The sequence below is a fragment of the Schistocerca gregaria genome, chromosome 6, assembly GCF_023897955.1.
Source record: "Schistocerca gregaria isolate iqSchGreg1 chromosome 6, iqSchGreg1.2, whole genome shotgun sequence".
Classification (NCBI taxonomy): domain Eukaryota; kingdom Metazoa; phylum Arthropoda; class Insecta; order Orthoptera; family Acrididae; genus Schistocerca; species Schistocerca gregaria.
Genome location: NC_064925.1, coordinates 273,543,093 through 273,565,821, shown reverse-complemented (window position 1 = coordinate 273,565,821; position 22,729 = coordinate 273,543,093). Strand labels below are relative to the sequence as shown.

The 22,729-nt window shown below is 41.8% G+C and overlaps 1 protein-coding gene across 4 annotated transcripts in view; it reads left to right on the top strand.

Moving 5' to 3' along the window:
* The window catches only part of LOC126279055 (zinc finger protein 729-like), a 194,432-nt gene that overhangs the window by 125,378 nt on the left and 46,325 nt on the right, over positions 1-22,729 (top strand). For all 4 annotated transcript variants that reach the window (XM_049979485.1, XM_049979482.1, XM_049979483.1 and 1 more), the window contains 3 exons: positions 1,956-2,074; positions 2,984-3,108; positions 3,563-3,812. In XM_049979485.1, coding sequence (XP_049835442.1) covers positions 1,956-2,074; positions 2,984-3,108; positions 3,563-3,812 — 494 coding nt within the window. The remainder of the gene's footprint in view (positions 1-1,955; positions 2,075-2,983; positions 3,109-3,562; positions 3,813-22,729) is intronic.

The window sequence follows — 22,729 nt, the reverse complement described above, 5'->3', positions numbered from 1 at the left end:
TCTGCCGGCGCTTTCCCGCTTGGTAAGTCTTGGAATCTTTGTTTTTATGTTTTGTTCATTGGCACAATGAACAAAACACACACACAGAATTACTTGCTTTCGCAACCGATGGTTGCTTCTTCAGGAAAGAGGGAAGGAGAGGGAAAGACGAAAGGATGTGGGTTTTAAGGGAGAGGGTAAGGAGTCATTCCAATCCCGGGAGTGGAAAGACTTCCCTTAGGGGGGAAAAAAGGACAGGTGTACACTCGCGCACGCACGCGCACACACACACACACACACACACACACACACACACACACATCCATCCACAGATACACCAATGTGCAGATGGATGTGTGTGTGTGTGTGTGTGTGTGTGTGTGTGTGTGTGTGTGTGTGTGTGTGCGAGCGAGTGTACACCTGTCCTTTTTTCCCCCTAAGGGAAGTCTTTCCGCCCCCGGGATTGGAATGACTCCTTACCCTCTCCCTTAAAACCCACATCCTTTCATCTTTCCCCCTCCTTCCCTCTTTCCTGAAGAAGCAACTTTATATATATACATGAGGGAGATGACATAGTGTCAGTATTTGCAATATCATGTGTGCGTGTGTGTGTGTGGAGGGGGGGGGGGGGATAAGTAATTTACAGAAAATTTAATATTGAATATTGGAAAAGAAAATGTAAATTATCCAGTAGTAGAGGCTAAAATCTTCTGGTTTAATACTGATTGAGTCTTCAAGAAAATTTTCAGTTCTAATCAAATAACAGCAACAATTGTACTTTTATTTTTGATTACCGTGACAGATTTTGGCCAACAAGGCAATTTTCAAGTGTTTGTGAGTTTAGCATTTAAGTTAGCTTTGGTGGCTGAGACTGGTTGTGGTTGGTTAGTTTCATGTTTCATTTGTACGGTAAATCATGATGTGGAATGAGTCATTTTACATTCTTATCACAAATTACTTCAAATATGTGTACATGCAGATCATTTGCAAATTTTTATTATTTATTTATTTCTTCTTCTTCTTCTTCTTCTTCTTCTTCTTCTTCTTATTATTATTATTATTATTAATAGTAGTAGTAGTAACAAAAGTAAATACAGATGTGAGTTAGTGATTCCTATCCGCCATATTTACACATTACAATAATAGAAATTCTTCTGCGGAAGGGAAGGAGATATCAGGGAAGAACTTCTTTAGTTTTTTCAAATTTTACTTTGCTCTGTGTTTGTCAGACAATTTATGTCACTGGGTAAGTGATCAAAAATTTTAATTGTGGCATTGTCCATCACTTTTTGTGCTAAAGACAATCTTAACACAGAGTAATAAATGTAAATTTTTCTGCTGGTATTGTAATTATGTACACCATTGTTCCTCTTGACCTGCAGTGGGTTATTTTCAACAAAATTCGTGAGGGAATAAATATATTCTGAAGAGTAGTGAAAATGCGTTTAGTCCTTAAAGAGATGTCTACAAGATGATCATGAGTGAGCACCACATATTATTCTTACAGTACGTTTTTAACCATTGAAGACTTTATTTCTTAAGAGATGAGTTAGCCCAGAACATTATTCCATATGACATTAATGAATGAAAAAATGCAAAATGCATCAACTTTATGATTTATCTCCCCCCAACATTTGCAATGATCCTAAGTGTGCATATTGTTTTAGGAGTCCCAAAATGTGCTTTTCCCAGTTAAAAACAAAAAAAAAAATTGCAACTGGTGCTGTTATTTGATTCCAAGTAATTACTACAATTGTGGACCGTGCACTGTCATGCAACACAAGCTATACAAAATTTTTCTGTGTTTATTATCTGGTCTATTGTGATTGAATTGTTTGAATATAACAGAGAATTAAATACAGTTTATGCTGTTTATACAAGAACTTAGGTTATCAACGCAACAATTGTGGAGGTGTCCTATTGACTGGGTTGAATCATTTCTTCGTCTCTGAAGTCAACTTTCTTTGTTCAAATAGGAAAAAAAGCATTTGAATGTCCAATATGCAAGGAAACATTTGAGCACGTATTGGCATTGAAGGATCATGTACAGATTCATTCAACTGATGGCCTCTTTACCTGCCCGCACTGTAGTAAGGTAAGGACATATAATATGTTTGTAGAGAGATCACTTTAGTATGGCTGATATTTCTATTATGGGCATTAGGCCATGGTTCAAGCATAATTGTCTGCTAAGTGTTTCATCTTCCAGTGCTGGAGCAATCATCAGAGGCTTTAATGACTCAGAAAGCAATTATAGATTCAAAAAAGCTCTGAATTGTTTATGTGCATCCATGCAACATTTTGTTTGGTACGTCATTAGACCAATGCGTAAGATCATGGAGTTACGACAAGGTGTACTATGGAGCTTGTGGAGAAGAATGGGCTTTTTTATTTTTAGCATTAAGGCCCACAACATGTCGAATTTCAATCGTTCTTCTTTTCCATTGATATTGTCTACTATGGTAATTATTAGGTGACCCAAAAACTACAGTGTCATAGAGAGGCGAATTTGGTGGTTTCCTGGTCCTAGTGCATGATATGCTATCGCTGATTTATCTGCCTTGCCCAGGTGACAATCACTGTTCTCCACTCCCTTCCCGTAACAAGCCCAGTAGCATACATTGGTGAATTCCATAATCTTAGGCAGCAGTTTGATGATTTTGTGAACCAACCATTATGTGAATAAATATGAACAGTTTGGCTTGCAGAGTTTGGTTGAGTCAGTAACAGCTTTCTCACAGTTGTTAAAGACACTGATGATATCTCCAGTATTGGAAGATGAAACATTACGCGGAGAATTATGCCTAGGACCACAGCCTAATGCCCATAATTCAAATATCAGCAATGTAGCAAATACCAGCCGTGAAAGCATGCGTTCTATGATCACATTAAGAATTTTAGTCACTGTTGAGTATGATAATTGTGTCTGTGGTGTCCGTATAGTACTATACCAAAACTTTTAAAAAGTACCAAGTTAAGTGAAATATGTTAATAACTGTTTCAGGTTTTTGATGGTTATTGCTTGATCAGAAAACACATCCGTGCATTTCACAATGACCGCAAACATGTATGCATTTGCTGTGGCAAGCCATTCCCTACCCAGGATAAATTGCGCATGCATATGCTCAAGTTAGTATAAAGTCCTTCAGATTTCTAGGTAATGTGAAGAAATTAAATTGTAAGGCAGATTGAAATTAGTGCTGTATAAGAATTTAATAAAATTTTTCTATAGAAAACTTAATATTTTAGCTATTTCCAAGTCTACTGTGGTAAAGTGATGAATTGAGAAACTGTTGAATTGTAGTAATGGTAGATTGATGTTTGGAAAAATAGTTGGATATATTGATTATATTCTTGTGGATGAACAACTTATGAACTATAATTGTTGCTGTTGTTGTTGTAATGTGGTTTTCCTTTCTCAACTGTATTTTATCCCCCCCCCCCCCCCCCCTCTCTCTCTCTCTCTCTCTCTCTCTCTCTCTCTCTCTCTCTCTCTGTGTGTGTGTGTGTGTGTGTGTGTGTGTGTGTGTGTGTGTGTGTGTACTTTTGTTTGTATTAATTGCCATGACATTTATTCTGATAGGCACTCAGATCATCGAGAGTTTTTGTGTGCCAACTGCGGAAAGCAGTTCAAACGTAAGGACAAGTTGAAAGAACACATGAAACGTATGCATTCAGCAGAACGTGAACGACATTGTGAAAATGAACAGGAGGATAAAACTGCCAATCTAAACAATATTAAGGAAAAGTCACTGATTATGGAATTATCAGAAAAAGTTGCTGTTGATGCTTCGCTGCCAGGCCGGAAGAATGATGGGAGGTCACCATCACAGGTGGGCAACAATATTTTCAAATTTTTATTTTGCATGTATGCAGATTCCAAAACAAAAGAACACTTTTTTAAATGTCATTTGACTTAAGTTCATGAAATACTGCTTAAAAAATTTCAATCTTTCATTCACTGTGTACATAGTTCCTTCGTTCTTACCGTTATTTCTTACCAAATGAATTACCACATTTACTCGAATTTAAGCCGCACTCGAATCTAAGCCGCACCTGAAAAATTAGACTCGAAATCGAGGAAAAAAAAAATTTCTCGAATCTGAGCTGCACCTGAAATCTGAGACTCGAATTTCAAGGGGGGGGGAAAAAGTTTTAGGCCGCACCTCCAAATTGAAACAAAGTTGGTCCATTGTAATATGAGACAGAATTTAGGTCAAATGAATGACGATACATCTATAGTAGTTCGGTTCGAGTCGTAAGCCTAGCAGTTGAGCTTTACCAGGTAGCCGTTGCTATGCATCAGGCGCTCCGTCCGTATATATACGGCTACCCTTCATTTTTCACGTGCTTCGTCTGGTTTGAATTGATTGCTTATTTTTCTTTGATCTGGTAAGTGCCGTTTTCTTTGTTATAGGTGTTTACGTCACTCAAAGCTGAAAATGCATTACTGTACTGTATCATGCATTGTTTGTCTCATTCTGATAATGGGTGTTTATGACCTGTCGCCACATGGCTTGCTTTTGTGCGCGCTGCTGCTGCTTACAACTTAAAAGTCTCATCAGTGAAACAATGGCAAGAGACTGCTATTTGTTGTTACTTACACTGCTGCTTTCTCTGATAATGATCAACAATAACTAAATAATAGACTGCATATGGTAGAAGATGTTCTGAAGGAGAGTTTAGCGAGAATTTTTCTCTGAAAATCTTTGCAGATGCCTCTTACATTCTGTACAGAAATTAGAGTCATCTTAGATTTAAAAATCTAGTCAGTTGTCGTGCTTCATTTCTGATTGTAACACTATTCGGTGTAAGAATAATATGAATATCAACATGGCATGATATGTATATTCTTCCGCGTTTGCTGTTGTCTCACTCTAGTTTCGTAGTTTATTAGGCAGACAGGATTTAAATGAGATAGCAGCAAACATGAAACAGTATGTGGCAAAATGTTTATATTCATATTATTCTTATGGAGCAGATAATACTGCTTGTGATTCACGATTAATAAAAGTTCCTATTGGCAACCATCTCTTCTCACAGGCAGGAAAAAATTCAGAACACACAGTTGGCCATATTGACAAACATCCGAAACAGTCTTGCCAGTCGGATTTTTGTAGTGCATTGAAATGCTGCTACATTCGAAGATGAACAATACGGAATTTTTATTTACTTCGTTGGATAATGTATGAAAATGCAGTGGTCGAAACTCAGGACGGAGAAAAAAAGCTGGTCTTCCCCCCCCCCCCTCCCGCCCTCAGAAATTTTTGGTGCCAGTATTTATCTTTGTGCCTGCGAAGTGCTACATATATTTGATGACAGAAGTTAGTTGTGGCGGCATCTACCAACACTTTTCAGAACTTCCGCTTTGCACTCGATTCTAAGCCGCAGACAGTGTTTTGGATTACAAAAACAGGAAAAAAAGTGCGGCTTAAATTCAAGTAAATACGGTAGTAGTAAAATGATGAGTTTGTAAAAAACATTTTTCACAATACAGCAGGCTCCTTTAGTTGACGATAATTTATTGGGTAAAGTTCACCTGACTTAGTGTCTCAGGGAAGTGTGATGGGGCCACTCTTGTTCTGTATATACATAAATGATCTGCCTTGGGTTGGCTGGTGATTTAGCTCTCTTAGCCCTTGACATGGAAGAAGTTCGTGCTAAGATCACAAGTCTGCAGAAAATTGCTTAAAAAATAGGATTACAAATAGTGCAATGAGAAAACTGAAATCATGCCTATGATACCTCTTCGCATGGATAAAATCTTCATAAATGATCAAGCAATTAACATAGTTCTACAATTTTAATATCTTGGAGAAATTAGTTTGCACAACTTGGGTGAAAAGCAACATTGTTAAATTGAACCAACAAAATGAAAAAAAGCACAATTTCTAACCTGGTCAACATATAATAAGAAATGCCTGTCAATAGACATTAAGATCCAATATTACAAAACTGTAACTCTCCTGGAAGAAATTTCCAAATTAAAAATGAAGGAAGAACTGATCAACTCCTCAATACTGAATGAAGAATTATCAAAACATCCATTTATAAAAAATACCATCTTGATGGAGTCCGGAGAATCTTCCCTAATGAAACTGTCTATTGTAAGATTGACGCAATCACCAGCACAGTGAAGAAGAAAAGAATCTCATATTTATTTCGTGTCTTAAGACTGCCTGACAACAGGATTTTAAAACAATTAGTGATGAAAAATCTCAGAAATACCAAGCAAGACATTGCACCCCCAATTTCCTCACAGAAGTTCAGGTTTTCCCGATAAATGCTTACCAAGTTGGTGGATTGGCTGTAAAGAGTCAATAGCATGGTCACCTCGCTTCCAAGACTTTTCACCACCGGATTTCTTTTTCTGGGGTTCCATTAAAGATAGTGTATATGTTCCTCCTCTACAAAACAATTTAGCCAACCTGAAAAATTGAATCTACACTGCCGTTGCACAAGTTCCGCTCAATTTTCTGCAAAGAGTGTGGGAAAAAATTGATTACCACTGGGATGTTTGCCGTGTCCCAAATGGTGGTCACATCTAACCAAAATGACACTTGATGCTTTTATGTGAAACTTGAGGCGGTTTGCTACAAAATGACATATCCTTCCGATCCTGTAAATTATTTTTGTAAGTTTCTATATCATTCCAAAGTTGTAATGTCCTTTTTGACTTACCCTGTGTTATGGAGATGGTCCATGAATTGCTGGCCAGTATTTACTTTTCAACAACAACTGACACATGGTTTGGTAAATTTGAAGGAAACTTTATATTTCCTGCTTAATTTTTTAGTGGAGCAGGAAAGGAAATGACTAGTTGTGGTATGTGATATCCTCCACCATGCACCATATGGTGGCTTGCAGAGTGTGAATGTAAGTATGGATCTAAATAAAATAGAAAGAAACTTCCACATGGGAAAAATATATTAAAAACAAAGATTCCAAGACTTACCAAGCGGGAAAGCGCCGGCAGACAGGCACATGAACAAAACACACACACAGAATTACTAGCTTTCGCAACCGATGGTTGCTTCTTCAGGAAGGAGAGGGAAAGACGAAAGGATGTGTCTGCTTGTGTGTGTGTGTGTGTGTGTGCGCGTGCGCGTGCGCGTGCGCGTGCACCTGTCCTTTTTTTCCCCTAAGGGAAGTCTTTCCGCTCCCGGGATTGGAATGACTCCTTACCCTCTCCCTTAAAACCCACATCCTTTCGTCTTTCCCTCTCCTTCCTCAAGAAGCAACCATCGGTTGCGAAAGCTAGTAATTCTGTGTGTGTGTTTGTGTGTTTTGTTCATGTGCCTGTCTGCCGGCGCTTTCCCGCTTGGTAAGTCTTGGAATCTTTGTTTTTAATATAAGTATGGATCTAGATGTAGATGGTTGCATTGAAACAAACTGGCTGGCTTTTCCTCACAATATGAATCCACACAGACCCTTCACTGCAATTACCAACTCTGAAAATGGTGAGCTATCACCCGTTAAATGAAAATATTAGGGTTTGAGTTCTTGCCAGGCTTACAGATTTCATCTGTCAGTTAAGTTCACGTTGTACGCTCATTAGGAAGTGGAAGTTTAAATCCAGAGATCAACAGAGTACTTTTTGTGGCATACCTTTATGTATCAGTTGCTTGATATTACTTTTACGATAAAGTACACTTCAGATGTGCCCTGATACACACTAGGCATTCCAAAGAGTCAGTGTTTTCATGGTGCTGGATTCATTCTTCTTTTATGTATTTATGGAGCAAGAAAAATGGTATTATATTAGTAATTTTTGTGTTGTTTCTTCCATCTAATAGTTGTTTTTTGACATTTAATTTTTCTCCTTTTCATGTATAGAAAACAAGCATACTCAGCATTTAATTCACATAAAAGATGTATTATTTACTATTTTCAGTGCAGTGAAAATGTAATGATGTGTGAATTTTTTAGTCTCTGTGTGTATTTTGCACACAAAAATGTTAAAGCAGCTCATTTAAGTGTCAAATGACAGTTGTTGTCTATATTGTAAGAAAATTGGCAGGAAGTAATACACTCTTAAGACAAAAAAATGGTGCATGAAGTACTTATCCAAATGGGACAGAAATCGGTAGATGTGATGTACATGTACAGACAAGCAAATGAGTTGTGTTGTTGTGGTCTTCAGTCCAAAGACTGGTTTGATGCAGCTCTCCATGCTACTGTATTCTGTGCTGCAAGTTTCTTCTTCTCCGAGTAACTACTGCAACCTACATCCTTCTGAATCTGCCTAGTGTATTCATCTCTTGGTCTCTCTCTATGATTTTTACCCTCCACACTTCCCTCCATCTCTAAATTGGTAATCTCTTGATGCTGCAGAGCATGTCCTACTAACCCACCCTTTCTTCTAGTTAAGTTGTGCCACAAATTCCTCTTCTCTCCGATTCTATTCAGCACCTCCTCATTAGTTATGTGATTTATCCATCCAATCTTCAGCATTCTTCTGTAGCACCACATTTCGGAAGCTTCTATTCTTTTCTTGTCTAAACTATTTATCGTCCACTTTTCACTTCCATACATGGCTACACTCCATACAAATACTTTCAGAAACGACTTCCTGACACTTAAATCTATACTCGATGTTAACAAATTTCTCTTCTTCAGAAACACTTTCCTTGCCATTGCCAGTCTACATTTTATATCCTCTCTACTTCGACCATCATCATTTATTTTACTCCCTAAAAAGCAAAACTCCTTTACTACTTTAAGTGTCTCATTTCCTAATCTAATTCCCCCAGCAATACCCATCTTAATTCGACTACATTCCATTATCTTCTTTTTGCTTTTGTTGATGTTTGTCTTATATCCTCCTTTCAAGACACTGTCCATTCCGTGTTAGTATTTTGCAGCTGTGGCTTACTATACTGATAGTTCAGTAATTATCACACCTGTCAACACCTGCTTTCTTTGGGATTGGAATTATTATATTCTTCTTGAAGTCTGAGGGTATTTCACCTGTCTCATACATCTTGCTCACCAGGTGGTAGTGTTTTGTCATAGCTGGCTCTCCCAAGGCTCTGTGAAATTCTTCATGCAGTATCACATATCCCATTTCATCTTCACTTACATCCTCTTCCATTTCCATAACATTGCCATCAAGTACATCGTCCTTGTATAGACCCACTGTGTACTCCTTCCACGTTTCTGCTTTCCCTTCTTTGCTTAGAACTGGTTTTCCATCTTAGCTCTTGATATTCATAGAGGTAGTTCTCTTCTCCAAAGGTCTCTTTAATTATTCTGTAGGCAGTATCTATCTTATCCCTAGTGATATATGCCTCTACAGCCTTAAGTTTGTCCTCTAGCCATCCCTGCTTAACCATTTTGTACTTCTTGTGGATCTCATTTTCGAGACGTTTGTATTCCTTTTCATCTACTTCATTTTTTTAATTTTCTCCTTTCATCAATTAAATTCAATATTTCTTCCATTACCCAAGGATTTCTATTAGCCCTCGGCTTTTTACCTACTTGATCCTCTGCTGCCTTCACTGTTTCATCTCTCACAGCTACCCATTCTTCTTCTACTGTATTTCATTCCCCTGTTCCTCTCAACCATTCCGTAATGCTCTCTCTGAAACTCTCTACTGTGTCTGGTTCTTTCAGTTTATCCAGATCCCATCTTTTTAAGTTCCCACTTCCTTGCAATTTCTTCAGTTTTTCTCTACAGTTCAGTGGCCAGAGTCCACATCCACCCCTGGAAATGTCTTACTAAATCTCTGTCGTACCATTATATAATCTAACTGAAACCTTCCAGTGTCTCTAGGCCTCTTCCATGTGTACAACCTTCTTTCATGATTCTTAAACCAAGTGTTAGCTATGATCAAGTTATACTCTGTGCAAAATTCTACCAGGCGGCTTCCTCTTTCATTCCTTGTCCCCATTCCATATTCACCTACTACTTTTCCTTCTCTTCCTTTTCGTACTGTTGAATTCCAGTCCCCCATGACTATTAAATTTTTGTGTCCTTTAACTATCTGAATAATTTATTTTATCTCACACATTTCTTTAGTCTCCTGATCATCTGCGGTACTAGTTGGCATATAAACTTGTACTACTGTGGTAGGTGTGGGCTTCGTGTCTATCTTGGCTACAATAATGCATTAACTATGCTGTTCATAGTAGCTGGCCCTCGTTCCTATTTTTTTATATATATTTATTATTAAACCTACTCCTGCATTACCCCTATTTGATTTTGTATTTATAACCCTGTATTCAGCTGACCAGAAGGCTTTTCCTCCTGCCACCGAACTTCACTAATTCCCACTATATCTAACTTTAACCTATACATTTCCTTTAAATTTTCTAACCTACCTGCCCAATTAAGGGATCTGACATTCCATGCTCCAATCCGTAGAGTGCTAGATTTCTTTCTCCTGATAATGACATCCTCCTGAGTAGTCCCCACTTGGAGATCCAAATGGGGGACTATTTTACCTCCGAAGTATTTTATCCAAGAGGGCACCAACATCATTTAACCCTTTAACCATAAGCAGATGAGTACAATTTTTTAAAAAAGGGTGATTTATTGAAGAGAGAGAGCTTCACAGCCGGCCGCAGTGGCCGAGCAGTTCTAGGCGCTTCAGTCCGGAACTGCGCGACTGCTACTGTTGCAGGTTCGAATCCTGCCTTGGGTGCAGCAAACCAGTCTTTGGACTGAAGATAACAACAACAACAGCAGCAACAACAACAACAACAACAACAACATTCCTCAGAACGACATCCAACTGTCAGACAGAGCCACATACATAAGGGCCAGAGGTAAAGCATTGATTATTTCAATTTGTGAAGCTCTTTCTCTTGAACAAATCATCTGAATTTTTCTAAATTGTTAATCAGCACTGAAAGACCTGAGTCGAAACAAGGCCCCCGGAGTAGACAACATTCCATTAGAACTACTGACGGCCTTGGGAGAGCCAGTCATGACAAAACTCTACCAGCTGGTGAGCAAGATGTATGAGACAGGTGAAATACCCTCAGACTTCAAGAAGAATATAATAATTCCAATCCCAAAGAAAGCAGGTGCTGACAGATGTGAAAATTACCGAACTATCAGTTTAATAAGTCACAGCTGCAAAATACTAACGCGAATTCTTTACAGACAAATGGAAAAACTGGTAGATGCGGACCTCGGGGAGGATCAGTTTGGATTCCGTCGAAATGTTGGAACACGTGAGGCAATACTGACCTTACGACTTATCTTAGAAGAAAGATTAAGAAAAGGCAAACCTACGTTTCTAGCATTTGTAGACTTAGAGAAAGCTTTTGACAATGTTGACTGGAATACTCTCTTTCAAATTCTGAAGGTGGCAGGGGTAAAATACAGGGAGCGAAAGGCTATTTACAATTTGTACAGAAACCAGATGGCGGTCATAAGAGTCGAGGGGCATGAAAGGGAAGCAGTGGTTGGGAAAGGAGTGAGACAGGGTTGTAGCCTCTCCCCGATGTTATTCAATCTGTATATTGAGCAAGCAGTAAAGGAAACAAAAGAAAAATTTGGAGTAGATATTAAAATTCATGGAGAAGAAGTAAAAACTTTGAGGTTCGCCGATGACATCATAATTCTGTCAGAGACAGCAAAGGACTTGGAAGAGCAGTTGAACGGAATGGAGAGTGTCTTGAAAGGAGGATATAAGATGAACATCAACAAAAGCAAAACGAGGATAATGGAATGTAGTCAAATTAAATCGGGTGATGCTGAGGGAATTAGATTAGGAAATGAGACACTTAAAGTAGTAAAGGAGTTTTGCTATTTGGGGAGCAAAATAACTGATGATGGTCGAAGTAGAGAGGATATAAAATGTAGACTGGCAATGGCAAGGAAAGCGTTTCTCAAGAAGAGAAATTTGTTAACATCGAATATAGATTTATGTATCAGGAAGTCGTTTCTGAAAGTATTTGTTTGGAGTGTAGCCATGTATGGAAGTGAAACATGGACGATAACTAGTTTGGACAAGAAGAGAATAGAGGCTTTCGAAATGTGGTGTTACAGAAGAATGCTGAAGATTAGATGGGTAGATCACGTAACTAATGAGGAGGTATTGAATAGAATTGGGGAGAAGAGAAGTTTGTGGCACAACTTGACTAGAAGAAGGGATCGGTTGGTAGGACATGTTTTGAGGCATCAAGGGATCACAAATTTAGCATTGGGGGGCAGCGTGGAGGGTAAAAATCGTAGAGGGAGACCAAGAGATGAATACACTAAGCAGATTCAGAAGGATGTAGGTTGCAGTACGTACTGGGAGATGAAGCAGATTGCACAGGATAGAGTAGCATGGAGAGCTGCATCAAACCAGTCTCAGGACTGAAGACAACAACAACAACAACAATCATTTATTTGCCTTTACATGTACATCATATCTACAGATTTCCATCCCATTCAGGTAATTCCTTTGTGTGTGGTGTCTTTCTTTTTGTGTAAATGGTTGTGTGTGGGCGCGCATGTGTGCACATGTAGGGGGTGGGTGTGTTCACTTGACTTGGAGAATCTCTACATTCTTGCCAAAAATATTTGATATCAACATTCTACTGTGTTGACAGTGTGAACATCATCATTAATCTCCAGGTAAGAGAATTTGACATTGGTGTTGAGTTCTGTTGACAATCCAAGTGGAAACCAACATAACAAATTGCGATTAGTATTCAAAACTAGAGCACAGATTACTTCCATTGTTGGTTAATTGGTTTCATTTTCACAATTAAATGTTAGGACATAGATGTATTGATAATGATGGATATATTTCAGCATGCAAATAATGACCAAGTTTAATGTTTTTTTCCAAAATACTGCTTGCTATCTTAATATTGAATACCACATAAATTCAACGCATTATATTGCAGAGTTTAAGAAGCAATTATCGTCACATAATACAAAGCAGAAAGATTTTATCAGTTAGGTGCTGCCCCCTATTTGTACCGACTGGGGTGGCGCAGTGGTTAGCACACTGGACTCGCATTGAGGAAGATGACAGTTCAAACCCCCTGACGGGCCATCCAATTTAGGTTTTTCATAATTTCCTTAAATCGTTCTAGGCAAATGTCCGGATGGTTCCTTTGAAAGGACATGGCCTGTTTCCTTCACCATCATTGGCACAATCCGAGCGCTTGTGCTCCATCTCTAATAACCTTGATGGCAACGGGATGTTAAACCCAATCTTCCTTCTTTCTTCTTCCCATATTTGTGATATTTTATTTGAAAGAAAATGCTAAACTTTGTTTTGTTTTGCCAAAATCTTCCATTTTTGTGATACATAGGTAAAAACTACCATGTAGCGTAATTCATCACATAATCATTTAAATGATGTTTCCATGTCCCTACAGGTTAACAAATGCAGTAGATGGTCTATTGCAACCAAATATTCCTTTTCTAGATTTGAATATTGCTAGATATTCTAGATGTATTTATTATCACTCACTCTTTACTTTTTTTTCAGTAATGGAAGTGACATGAAAACATTCAATTCTTTTCAGTTACTGAAAAGGAAAGATGATTTTTAATGATTCACACAACTGCAGCTTGTTTTGGAATGGCAGCATGCAACTTATGAATTGATTTTCACAAGAATTTGGTACTGCTTATCATTCAGTAAACCGCATATTTCTTTCATTGTTGACAGAAAGTAAATCTGTTCTGGAGTCTCTAGTTTCAAATGAATTGTGGTATAGAGGCTGGGTGATTAGGTCCATCAAGAGAGGTGTGTTTCAGAACTATTTTGACCAAAATTGTTAATTGGGACATTGCTGTATTGGAAGTTGATGACCGTAAGTTACATTGTCACCCGAAAAGTGTAATCAGTCATTGGAGACCAGTGGAATGGTGGAGCAGTGGCACACGTATGCTTGGAGACACCTCTACATTTTAAGGTTAGGCCTGTTAAACAGTAGAAAGTCCAGTATGGAATAACAATAGTACTGGAAAGGATGGATTACTACTTACTACATAGGGACATTGTTGAGCTGCAGGTGGACACTATGACAGTCTCCATTCTTCATAGTTACTGTTCCTTTACCATATGGTAGCCTGCTCATCACTATTGATGCTACATCTGTTATAACCTTTAATCACAATAATTGCGTGGATATTCACACTCTCTCTTAGAAACAATAGCTGATCACATGATTACGACTCAGTCTCTCGTATTCGACTGCTGTGCCATGACATGCGCCGTTCGTAGCTAGGTGGCGCTCCCGCGCTCAGCCGATTTGCGGAGCGCCTCTATCGCCGTTTGAGCGTGCTGTCGTGGCGGCACTGTTAAATGTCATGGCACTATCACAACACTTTTCCCCCCTTGAAAAAAAAAAAAAAAAAGAAAAAAAACCTCACTTCCTTGGAGACATGGACAGCGTGGAGACATCCATGGCCTCTTGTGAGGCCCCGAGGAGATCCCGCGCAGAGACACGAGAGTATGGTCGAAAATGTCCAGGACGGAAGCTCGTGCGTGGAACGTGCCTCCTGTATGAGATGTTGGCTGAAAACTCCGGAGCAGCATCCATAGGTGTCATGGACCTGGGAGTGTGCTCCAGCGAGATGGGTCCCGGAGAAGGCGGCGTCGCGACTGGGGCCAGTTCCGGCGTACTCGGAAGCGGCAGCGACGGCGGCTGCATCAACACGGACGGTACATCGGCAGCAGCGACAGGATTGGCGTCTCGGGCTGGTGGAGGCGAAGGATGGGGCGGTGGCACCGGCGTGGTCACCACTCATGGGCGCATCTGGTCGTAATGAGGAACAACCGTGCAGTCGCCCGTACGGATTTCACAAAGCCGGCAGCCGCGAAGAGCCGTGACCACCCCTGGAATCCATTTCAGGCGAGATCCATACCTTCGTGCCCACACGTCGGCGCCCACCGAGTATTTTCCTGCACTAGGGGACACAGTACAAGGCCTGACAGGGTGAAGCAGGTGCAGTAGAGTGCGCGGTTGGCGGCCATGCAAGAGTTCAGCAGGGCTGCGATCACCCAGAGGCGTGAAGCAATAAGAACTCAGAAATTGCAGCAGGGCGTCATCTGTGGAAAAATCACTAAGGAATTTTTTCATCTGGCATCTGAAAGTGCGGACAAGGCGCTCGACCTCACCATTCGATTGCGGATGGAAGAGAGGTGCGGTAACATGATGAATCCCTTGTCCAGTACAAAAATCACAGAAGGCCTGCGAAGAGAACTGAGGGCCATTGTCCGTGACGATCGTGGATGGAAGACCTTCTAGCGCAAAGTTTTTGGACAAAGCCAGCGTCGTCACTGCAGTGGTGGGTGACGGACATCTAACAACAAACGGAAACTTCGAGAAGGCGTCAATCAACAGTAGCCAACAAGTACCGAGGAAGGGGCCAGCAAAGTCGGCGTGCACCCGTTCCCATGGCTGAGCTGGATCAGGCCACGGGGAGGGCATTGTGCGAAGTGCCGCCAGTTGTTGAGCACACTGGCCACACACAGCAACCATATGGGCGATGTCCGAATCAATACCGGGCCAATAAACGTGCCTGTGGGCCAGGGACTTAGTCCGAGAAATACCCCAATGGCCTTCGTGCAACAGTTTGAGAACATCTTTATGAAGAGAGGCTGGCACCACGACCCGTGGAGATGCGCCATCCGTGGCCAGAACAACACCATCACGAACAGACAGACGAAGGCGCAAGGAATGGTAGTTGCGAAGGGGATCTGATGCCCGGCCCTTGGTCCTGTCCGGCCAACCTCGTTGAACAAAACCGATCACCTGACGCAGGACCGGGTCTCGCGCAGTAGCCGACGCGACCTGCAACCTGTAAGTGGAAAGCCCTCGACCGCACGACGTTCTTCCTCATCAATGTGGAAACAGAGGAGTTCATCACGATCGAAAACAGGGTCGGGGCCCATCGGCAATCGCGACAATGCATCAGCGTTGGCGTGTGGGGCCGTGGGGCGATAGTGAATCTCATAATGAAAACAAGACAAGTATAAGGCCCAACGTTGCAGGCGGTGAGCTGCCTTATCCGGAAGTGACGCCAAGGGGCTGAACAGAGAGACCAGCGGTTTATGGTCGGTGATGAGGTGAAACTTAGAACCATACAAAAAAACGCTGAACTTAGAGCATAAATGATAGCGAGCGCCTCCTTTTCGATTTGGAGTAACGCCGTTGCGCCTTGTTGAGGGTCTTGGAAGCATAGACGATGGGTCGTTCCGACCCATCCTCATACCGATGGGCGAGAACAGCCCCTAGGCCATACTGTGACGCGTCAGTCGCCAGAACCAAGTGCTGACCCAGACGGAATGTGGCAAGTCAAGGCGCCGACTGCAAATGAGCCTTCAGGCGGACAAAAGCCTGCTCACACCCGTCGGACCAACAGAAGGGGATGTTTTTGCGTAACAGCTGATGCAGAGGATAAGCTACCACCGCTGCAGATGGAATGAATTTGTGATAATAAGCAATCTTGCCTAGAAACGCTTGAAGTTCTTTTACCGTAGACAGCCGGTGTAGATCGTTAATGGCCGCAATGTGCTGACGGAGAGGACGTATACCCTCACGGGACAAGTGGAAACCAAGATACTCAATGGAGGGTTGGAAGAACTGTGACTTGTCCAGATTGCACCTCAACCCAGCCGAATGCAAAACCCGAAACAGTGAACATAAATTACGAAGGTGCTCCTCAGTGGAGGCTCCCGTGACAACAATGTCATCCAGATAGTTTATGCAGCCGGGAACGGAAGCCGTGAGCTGTTCCAAAAACCGCTGAAAAATGGCCGGTGCGCTAGCGACGCCAAATGGTAATCGCTGGTACTGATACAACCCACAAGGAGTGTTGATAACGAGAAATTCCTTGGAAGGATCGTCCAACGGCAACTGATGGTACGCCTCCGATAAGTCAAGTTTGGAAAAGAACTGGCCCGCAGCGAGCTTGGTAAACAGCTCCTCAGGATGGGGAAGAGGATAAGTGTCAATGTGGCTCTGAGCGTTGACAGTGGCTTTAAAGTCACCACACAATCGCAGACTCCCGTTTGGTTTAGAAACCACCACGATCGGCGATGCCCATTCGCTGGAGGTAACCGGAAGGAGAATCCCTGAAGCTGTTAACCTGTCTAGCTCAGCCTTGACAGGTGCACGCAATGCCACCGGAATAGGGCGTGCCCGGAAAAACTTAGGGCGAGCCGTAGGTTTAAGAGTAATGTGGGCTGCAAAATCCTTGGCACAACCCAGACCAGCAGAGAACACGGACGAAAATTCAGAACACAATCCATCCAGCTGTTGATACGGAATATCCTCAGATATGAGGTGCACATCATCATCAATGGAGAACCCGAACAACTGGAAAGCTTCATAACCGAACAGGTTTTCAGTGCCCGCATGATCCACCACATAAAACGTGAGGGGCCGAACAACAGACTTGTAGGCAGTGGAAGCATCAAACTGGCCCATGATAGGAATTTTCTGTTGATTATAAGTCCTCAGATTTCGCGTAACTGGAGACAAAGGAGGGGAGCCCAAAGCCAAATACGTGTGAGAATTAGTGAGAGTTACTGCAGAGCCAGTGTCCACTTGCATGCGGATGTCTTTATTCAGAACACGAACAGTAACAAACAACTTATTTGTTTGAGAAAGCACACAGTGAACATCCATGTCCGACGCCTCGTCCTCGTCGACAGGAACTTTATGGGACTGACACACAGAAGCAATGTGGCCTTTTTTCCTACATGAATTACACGTGGCCCAACGTTTTGGACACGCTGCCCTGTCGTGCTGTACGAAACAACGGGGGCAAGAAGGAAGCGCGGAACGAACCGGCTTCTGTGGTTGCTGGTTTCGCTGTGAGCGTTGCGGCCCAACGCGACGTTGACGCAAGTGGACTGCCACCACATCGTCGTTCTCCTGTGAAACAGGCAAATTGCCCGTGTTGAGAGTTGACTGTTCAGCGCCTACATCACACCACGCGTCGTTTTGCGCGCCAGCAGCATGAGACACTTCAAAGGATTGAGCGATGCTTAGAACTTCCGACAACGACGGGTTTGGCAGTTGGAGGGCACGTTGCCGAACTTCTTTATCAGGAGCAAGCCGTAGAATAGCATCCCTAACCATTGAGTCAGCATAAGACTCGTGATGTGTGTCCGTGACAAACTGACATTTCCTACTCAGACTGTGTAGTTCCGCCGCCCAAGCCCGGTTAGATTGATGGGGCTGTTTACGACACCGGTAGAACGCCACGCGGGCGGCAACGACGTGGGTGTTTTTCGATAATAGGCAGACAATAAGTCACACATTTCTTGGAAGGACAGGGAGGCGGGTTCCCGCAGAGGGGCTAACTGAGATAGCAGCTGATAGACTCGAGGGGAAATCCAAGATAGAAATAACGACTTACACATAGGAGCGTCGACAACGCCGAAAGCCAAGAAGTGTTGCCGCAAAAGCTTCTCATAATCCTCCCAGTCTTCAGCGGCCTCGTCATAAGGAGGGAATGGAGGCGGAGAAGAGGAAGACAGACGATGAGTAAGCGATGTCAACAACGCTTGAATCGCTGCCGTCAGCTGTGTTTGTTGAGCCTGAATAGTAGCCGTCAGCTGTGTTTGTTGTTCAATGAGCGCTTGCATAAGCTGTTCCATGTCTGCCCCGTCACGAACACGCAAATCCACAACGCAGTGAAAATATCCCATCCTCGTCGCCAAAAAGTGTTATAACCTTTAATCACAATAATTGCGTGGATATTCACACTCTCTCTTAGAAACAATAGCTGATCACATGATTACAACTCAGTCTCTCGTATTCGACTGCCATGCCGTGACATGCGGCCGGCGCCGTTCGTAGCTAGGTGGCGCTCCCGCGCTCAGCCGATTTGCGGAGCGCCTCTATCGCCGTTTGAGCGTACTGTCGTGGCGGCACTGTTAAACGTTGTGGCACTATCACAACAACATCCCTTTACACTAATATCCCTAATTTCCTACTCATCACTGTTGATGCCCACTCCATTTACACTAACATCCCTAATGCCCATTGCCTTACTGCTATTGAAAACTACCTTTCCCAACTTCCAACTAATTTAAACCTACAACGTCCTTCCCAGTTGCCATGACCAACTATATCCTCACTCACAATAACATCATCTGTGGTACAGCTGAGGGCACCCGCAGGACATCCTATGTCAACCTTTTCTTGGCCCATCTAGAGGAATTCTTCTTAAACATCCAGAATCCCATCCCATCACCTGTTTCAGATTCACTGATGACATCTTCAAGATCTGGATTGAGGTTGAGGACACCCTATCCACATTCCTCCAGAACCTCAACATCTTCTCCCCCATTGTCTTCACCTGGTCCTACTGAACCTTCCTTGATGTTAACCTCCATGTCAAAGACAGCTACATCGGTACCTCCACTTCGACAACTGCCACCCATTCCATACCAAGACATCGCTTCCCTACAGCCCAGCCACCTGTGGCCATCGCATCTGTAGTGAAAAGCGGTCGCTCTTGAATATACCGAGGGCCTCACTGAGGCCTTTGCCAACCGTAATTACCCTCCCAACCTTGTACAAAAACAGAACTCCTGTGCCTTATCTCTCCAGTCACCCACCACTTCCAAAGTACCACTGTACAGCCACAGAGGAACATTACCCTCATGACTCAGTATCATCCAGGACTGGAGCAACTGAATCACTTTCTCCCCCAGAGCAACTGAATCACTTTCCCCCAGTGTTTCGACTACCTCTTGTCATGCTCTGAGATTAGGAATGTCCTACCCACTATCTTTCCCACCCGTCCTGCAGTGGTATTGCACTGTTCACCGAATTTTTACTATCCTCATCAATTGCTAGACAACCCCTGCTTCCAACTCCATGCATCGTGGCTCGTATCCCTGTAATAGACCTAGATGTTTGGCTCAGGTGACTGACAGCATAGGGGAGTTATGTAGGAATTGTACTAAGGAGAACAGGGAACAGTCTGGATAGGGATGAGGAATATGATGTAGGTGGTGACCTGGTAAAGATAGCTACTCAAACTGGTGGCACTAACGTGCATTTCATGCAACTGTTTCAGCACCATGATCAGCCTCATCTTAATGTGGCTGTTAGGCGCGTTAACATGGGGGTGGAGAGGACGCTGATGGCGGAGGGTATGGGTCACGTTTCAGTGGTGCCATTTGGGTCCATCAGTAGATCAGGTTTCACTATGCATGGCCTGCACCTCAATAGGCCTGGGAAGGGGAGGGTGGCAAAGCTTATTGGTGTCAGTGTAGTGTGGTTGTGGGATAACTCGTGGAAAAATTTCTGTAGTAGTTGGTGTTCAGAGCTGCACCTTTTTAGATTGAAGTCTGCTGATACATATATCTGCTTAAAGAAAGTCCCTCTAACTAAGGGCTAACTTTAAGAGGATGTCATGTTTCCGCGTAGAGAAGAAGTTAGCATATTTGATCAAAATATAAGAGGTATTGGAGATAAAGTTAGTGAACTACTTACGGATGTAGACTCTTGAAATTATTGGTATGTCAAAGCACCACTTAAATAATTTGACAATTCAGAGGATTCCTTTAGCAGGATACAGATTAGCTGGCTGTTTTTCCAGGAGTTCCTTGCGGGGTGGGAGAGTGGCTATGTATGTAAAAAACAGTATTCCATTTGAGTACATAGACATATCACAGCACTGCACTGAACAGATATTTGAAAGTTGTGCAGGGCAGTTGAATCTAATGAAACTAAACTTTTAATTTTTTTTTGTTTATAGGTCCCCTAACTCTGCCTTCAGAGCATTCCTGCTCAAGGTAGAGAGGGTTCTTGATTTACTTTGTAGAAAGTACCAGAAATTATTTATATGTGGTGACTTCAATATAAATTTTGTTTATGATGGAGCAAGAAAAAGGATGTTGGTAGATCTCCTAAATTCATATGATCCGATGCAGACTGTTTTTCCAACTAGGGGTGCGGGGGAACAGTAGCACAGACATAAGCAATATTTTTATTCATTCTTCATTACTAGATGGACATTCTATTAGTAAAAAGGTGAATGGCCTTTCAGACCATGATGCACAAATTTTAAAAATAAAAAGCTTTTGTACCCAAACAAATGTCACATATAATTACAAACTATGTAGGAAAGTTAATCCAACAGCAGTAGACAGTTTTCTAAACCTTGTCAAGGAACAAGAGTGGCAGGATGTTTATAGTGCTGATAACGTATATGATAAATACAATGCTTTATTTAACACATTGCTCATGCTCTTTGAGAGTTGCTTACCATCAGAACGTTCTAAATGGGGTGCTAGCAGTAATAGGCAGCCTGGTTGGCTGACTAGTGGGATAAGGGTATCACGTAGAACAAAGTGGGATTTATATCAAAATGTTATAGGTAGTCACAATCAAGGTACAGTAGCCCATTACAAACAGTATTGTAAGGCCCTTAAAAATATTATTAGGAAGACAGAGTGTGTGGTAATTCACAAGATAAAATTAAAACCATATGATCAGTTGTGAAGGAAGTGTCTGATCAGCAGCCCAAGGTCGATGATATAAAGTCAGTTCTTAGTAAAAATATTTCTCTTAATGATAAATCAGATATATGTACAGTATTTAACAATCATTTTATGAGCATTGCTGGTGAATTAAATAGAAATTTAGTTATGTTAACAGAATCTTCCATCGGTTCTTGGTAGAACAACATTATAATAAATGAAAAGCACCAGTTTGCTTTTGTTCTACAATATTGTAGAAAAATATTAATATTGTAGAACAAAAGCAGCTAGTGCTTTTCATTTATTAGAAATTTAGTTTCTACAGGGAACCATAAAACTTTCTTACCAAATGCCTTTCCAAGATTGATGTCTGAAATACTCCTCTGTGATACAGATAATGGGGAGATTGAGTCAATAATTAAATCACTGAAGACTAAGGACTCTCATGGATATGATGGAGTGCCTAGCAGAATATTAAAGTACTGTGCTGCACATGTTAGCCCTGTATTTAGCCATGTTTGTAATTTTTCCTTTAGGAATGGTCAGTTTCATGAACGATTAAAATATTCAGTTTATTATTATTCTTGTGTCAGAAAGATACAGGTACATATACGTACGATTTACACAGTTATGATTAAATTACTTTTGACCAAAACTTTGTCACTTCCAGTGCATTTCCTGTTGCTTGTTGAAGGCCATCTTCTGTACACGAGACTGGCCGCAATCGACACCGAAGCATGTGCCAGACTGTCTGTTCTTCTCCAAAGTCACACCACATGTCATTTGGATCAGTGTATCCCCATTTTGCCAGGTTAACTTTTGATCTTCGAACCCTGGATCTCAGTCTATTCAGGGACTTCAGAGTTGTCCATTCCCTGTCATGGCCTGTAGGTAAAACTTCAACAACTCTTTTCCAACCAGGTGGAAGATAGGTCATAACCCTCCATAGTATTAACCTAGCTTTTTGAGCAGTGGTTCTAAGTTTCTTTGATGCCATAATGAAACTCTTCCTTGACTTCAGTCGTTGCAGATGCAGTTCACGCCCATACAGAGGATGAGTAATTTCCTGTTCCACTGCCTTTCTTTCTTGTTCATAACTATCTCTCTTCGAACAGGTGGTGGTGCTATACCTGCAGGTGGTAAAGCCATTTGACTGGAGTGGGTTTCAAGCATCCTATTATGATTCTGCAGGTTTCATTGAGAGCTACATCGACCTGTTTGGCATGAGTTGAATTATACCAAATAGGACAGGCATAGTGCCATTGCAGATGTTCAGATTGTTTTAGGTTGACTAACCCACTGTGATCAGGACAGTTCCTGTAGGAGATTGTTCCTGGTGG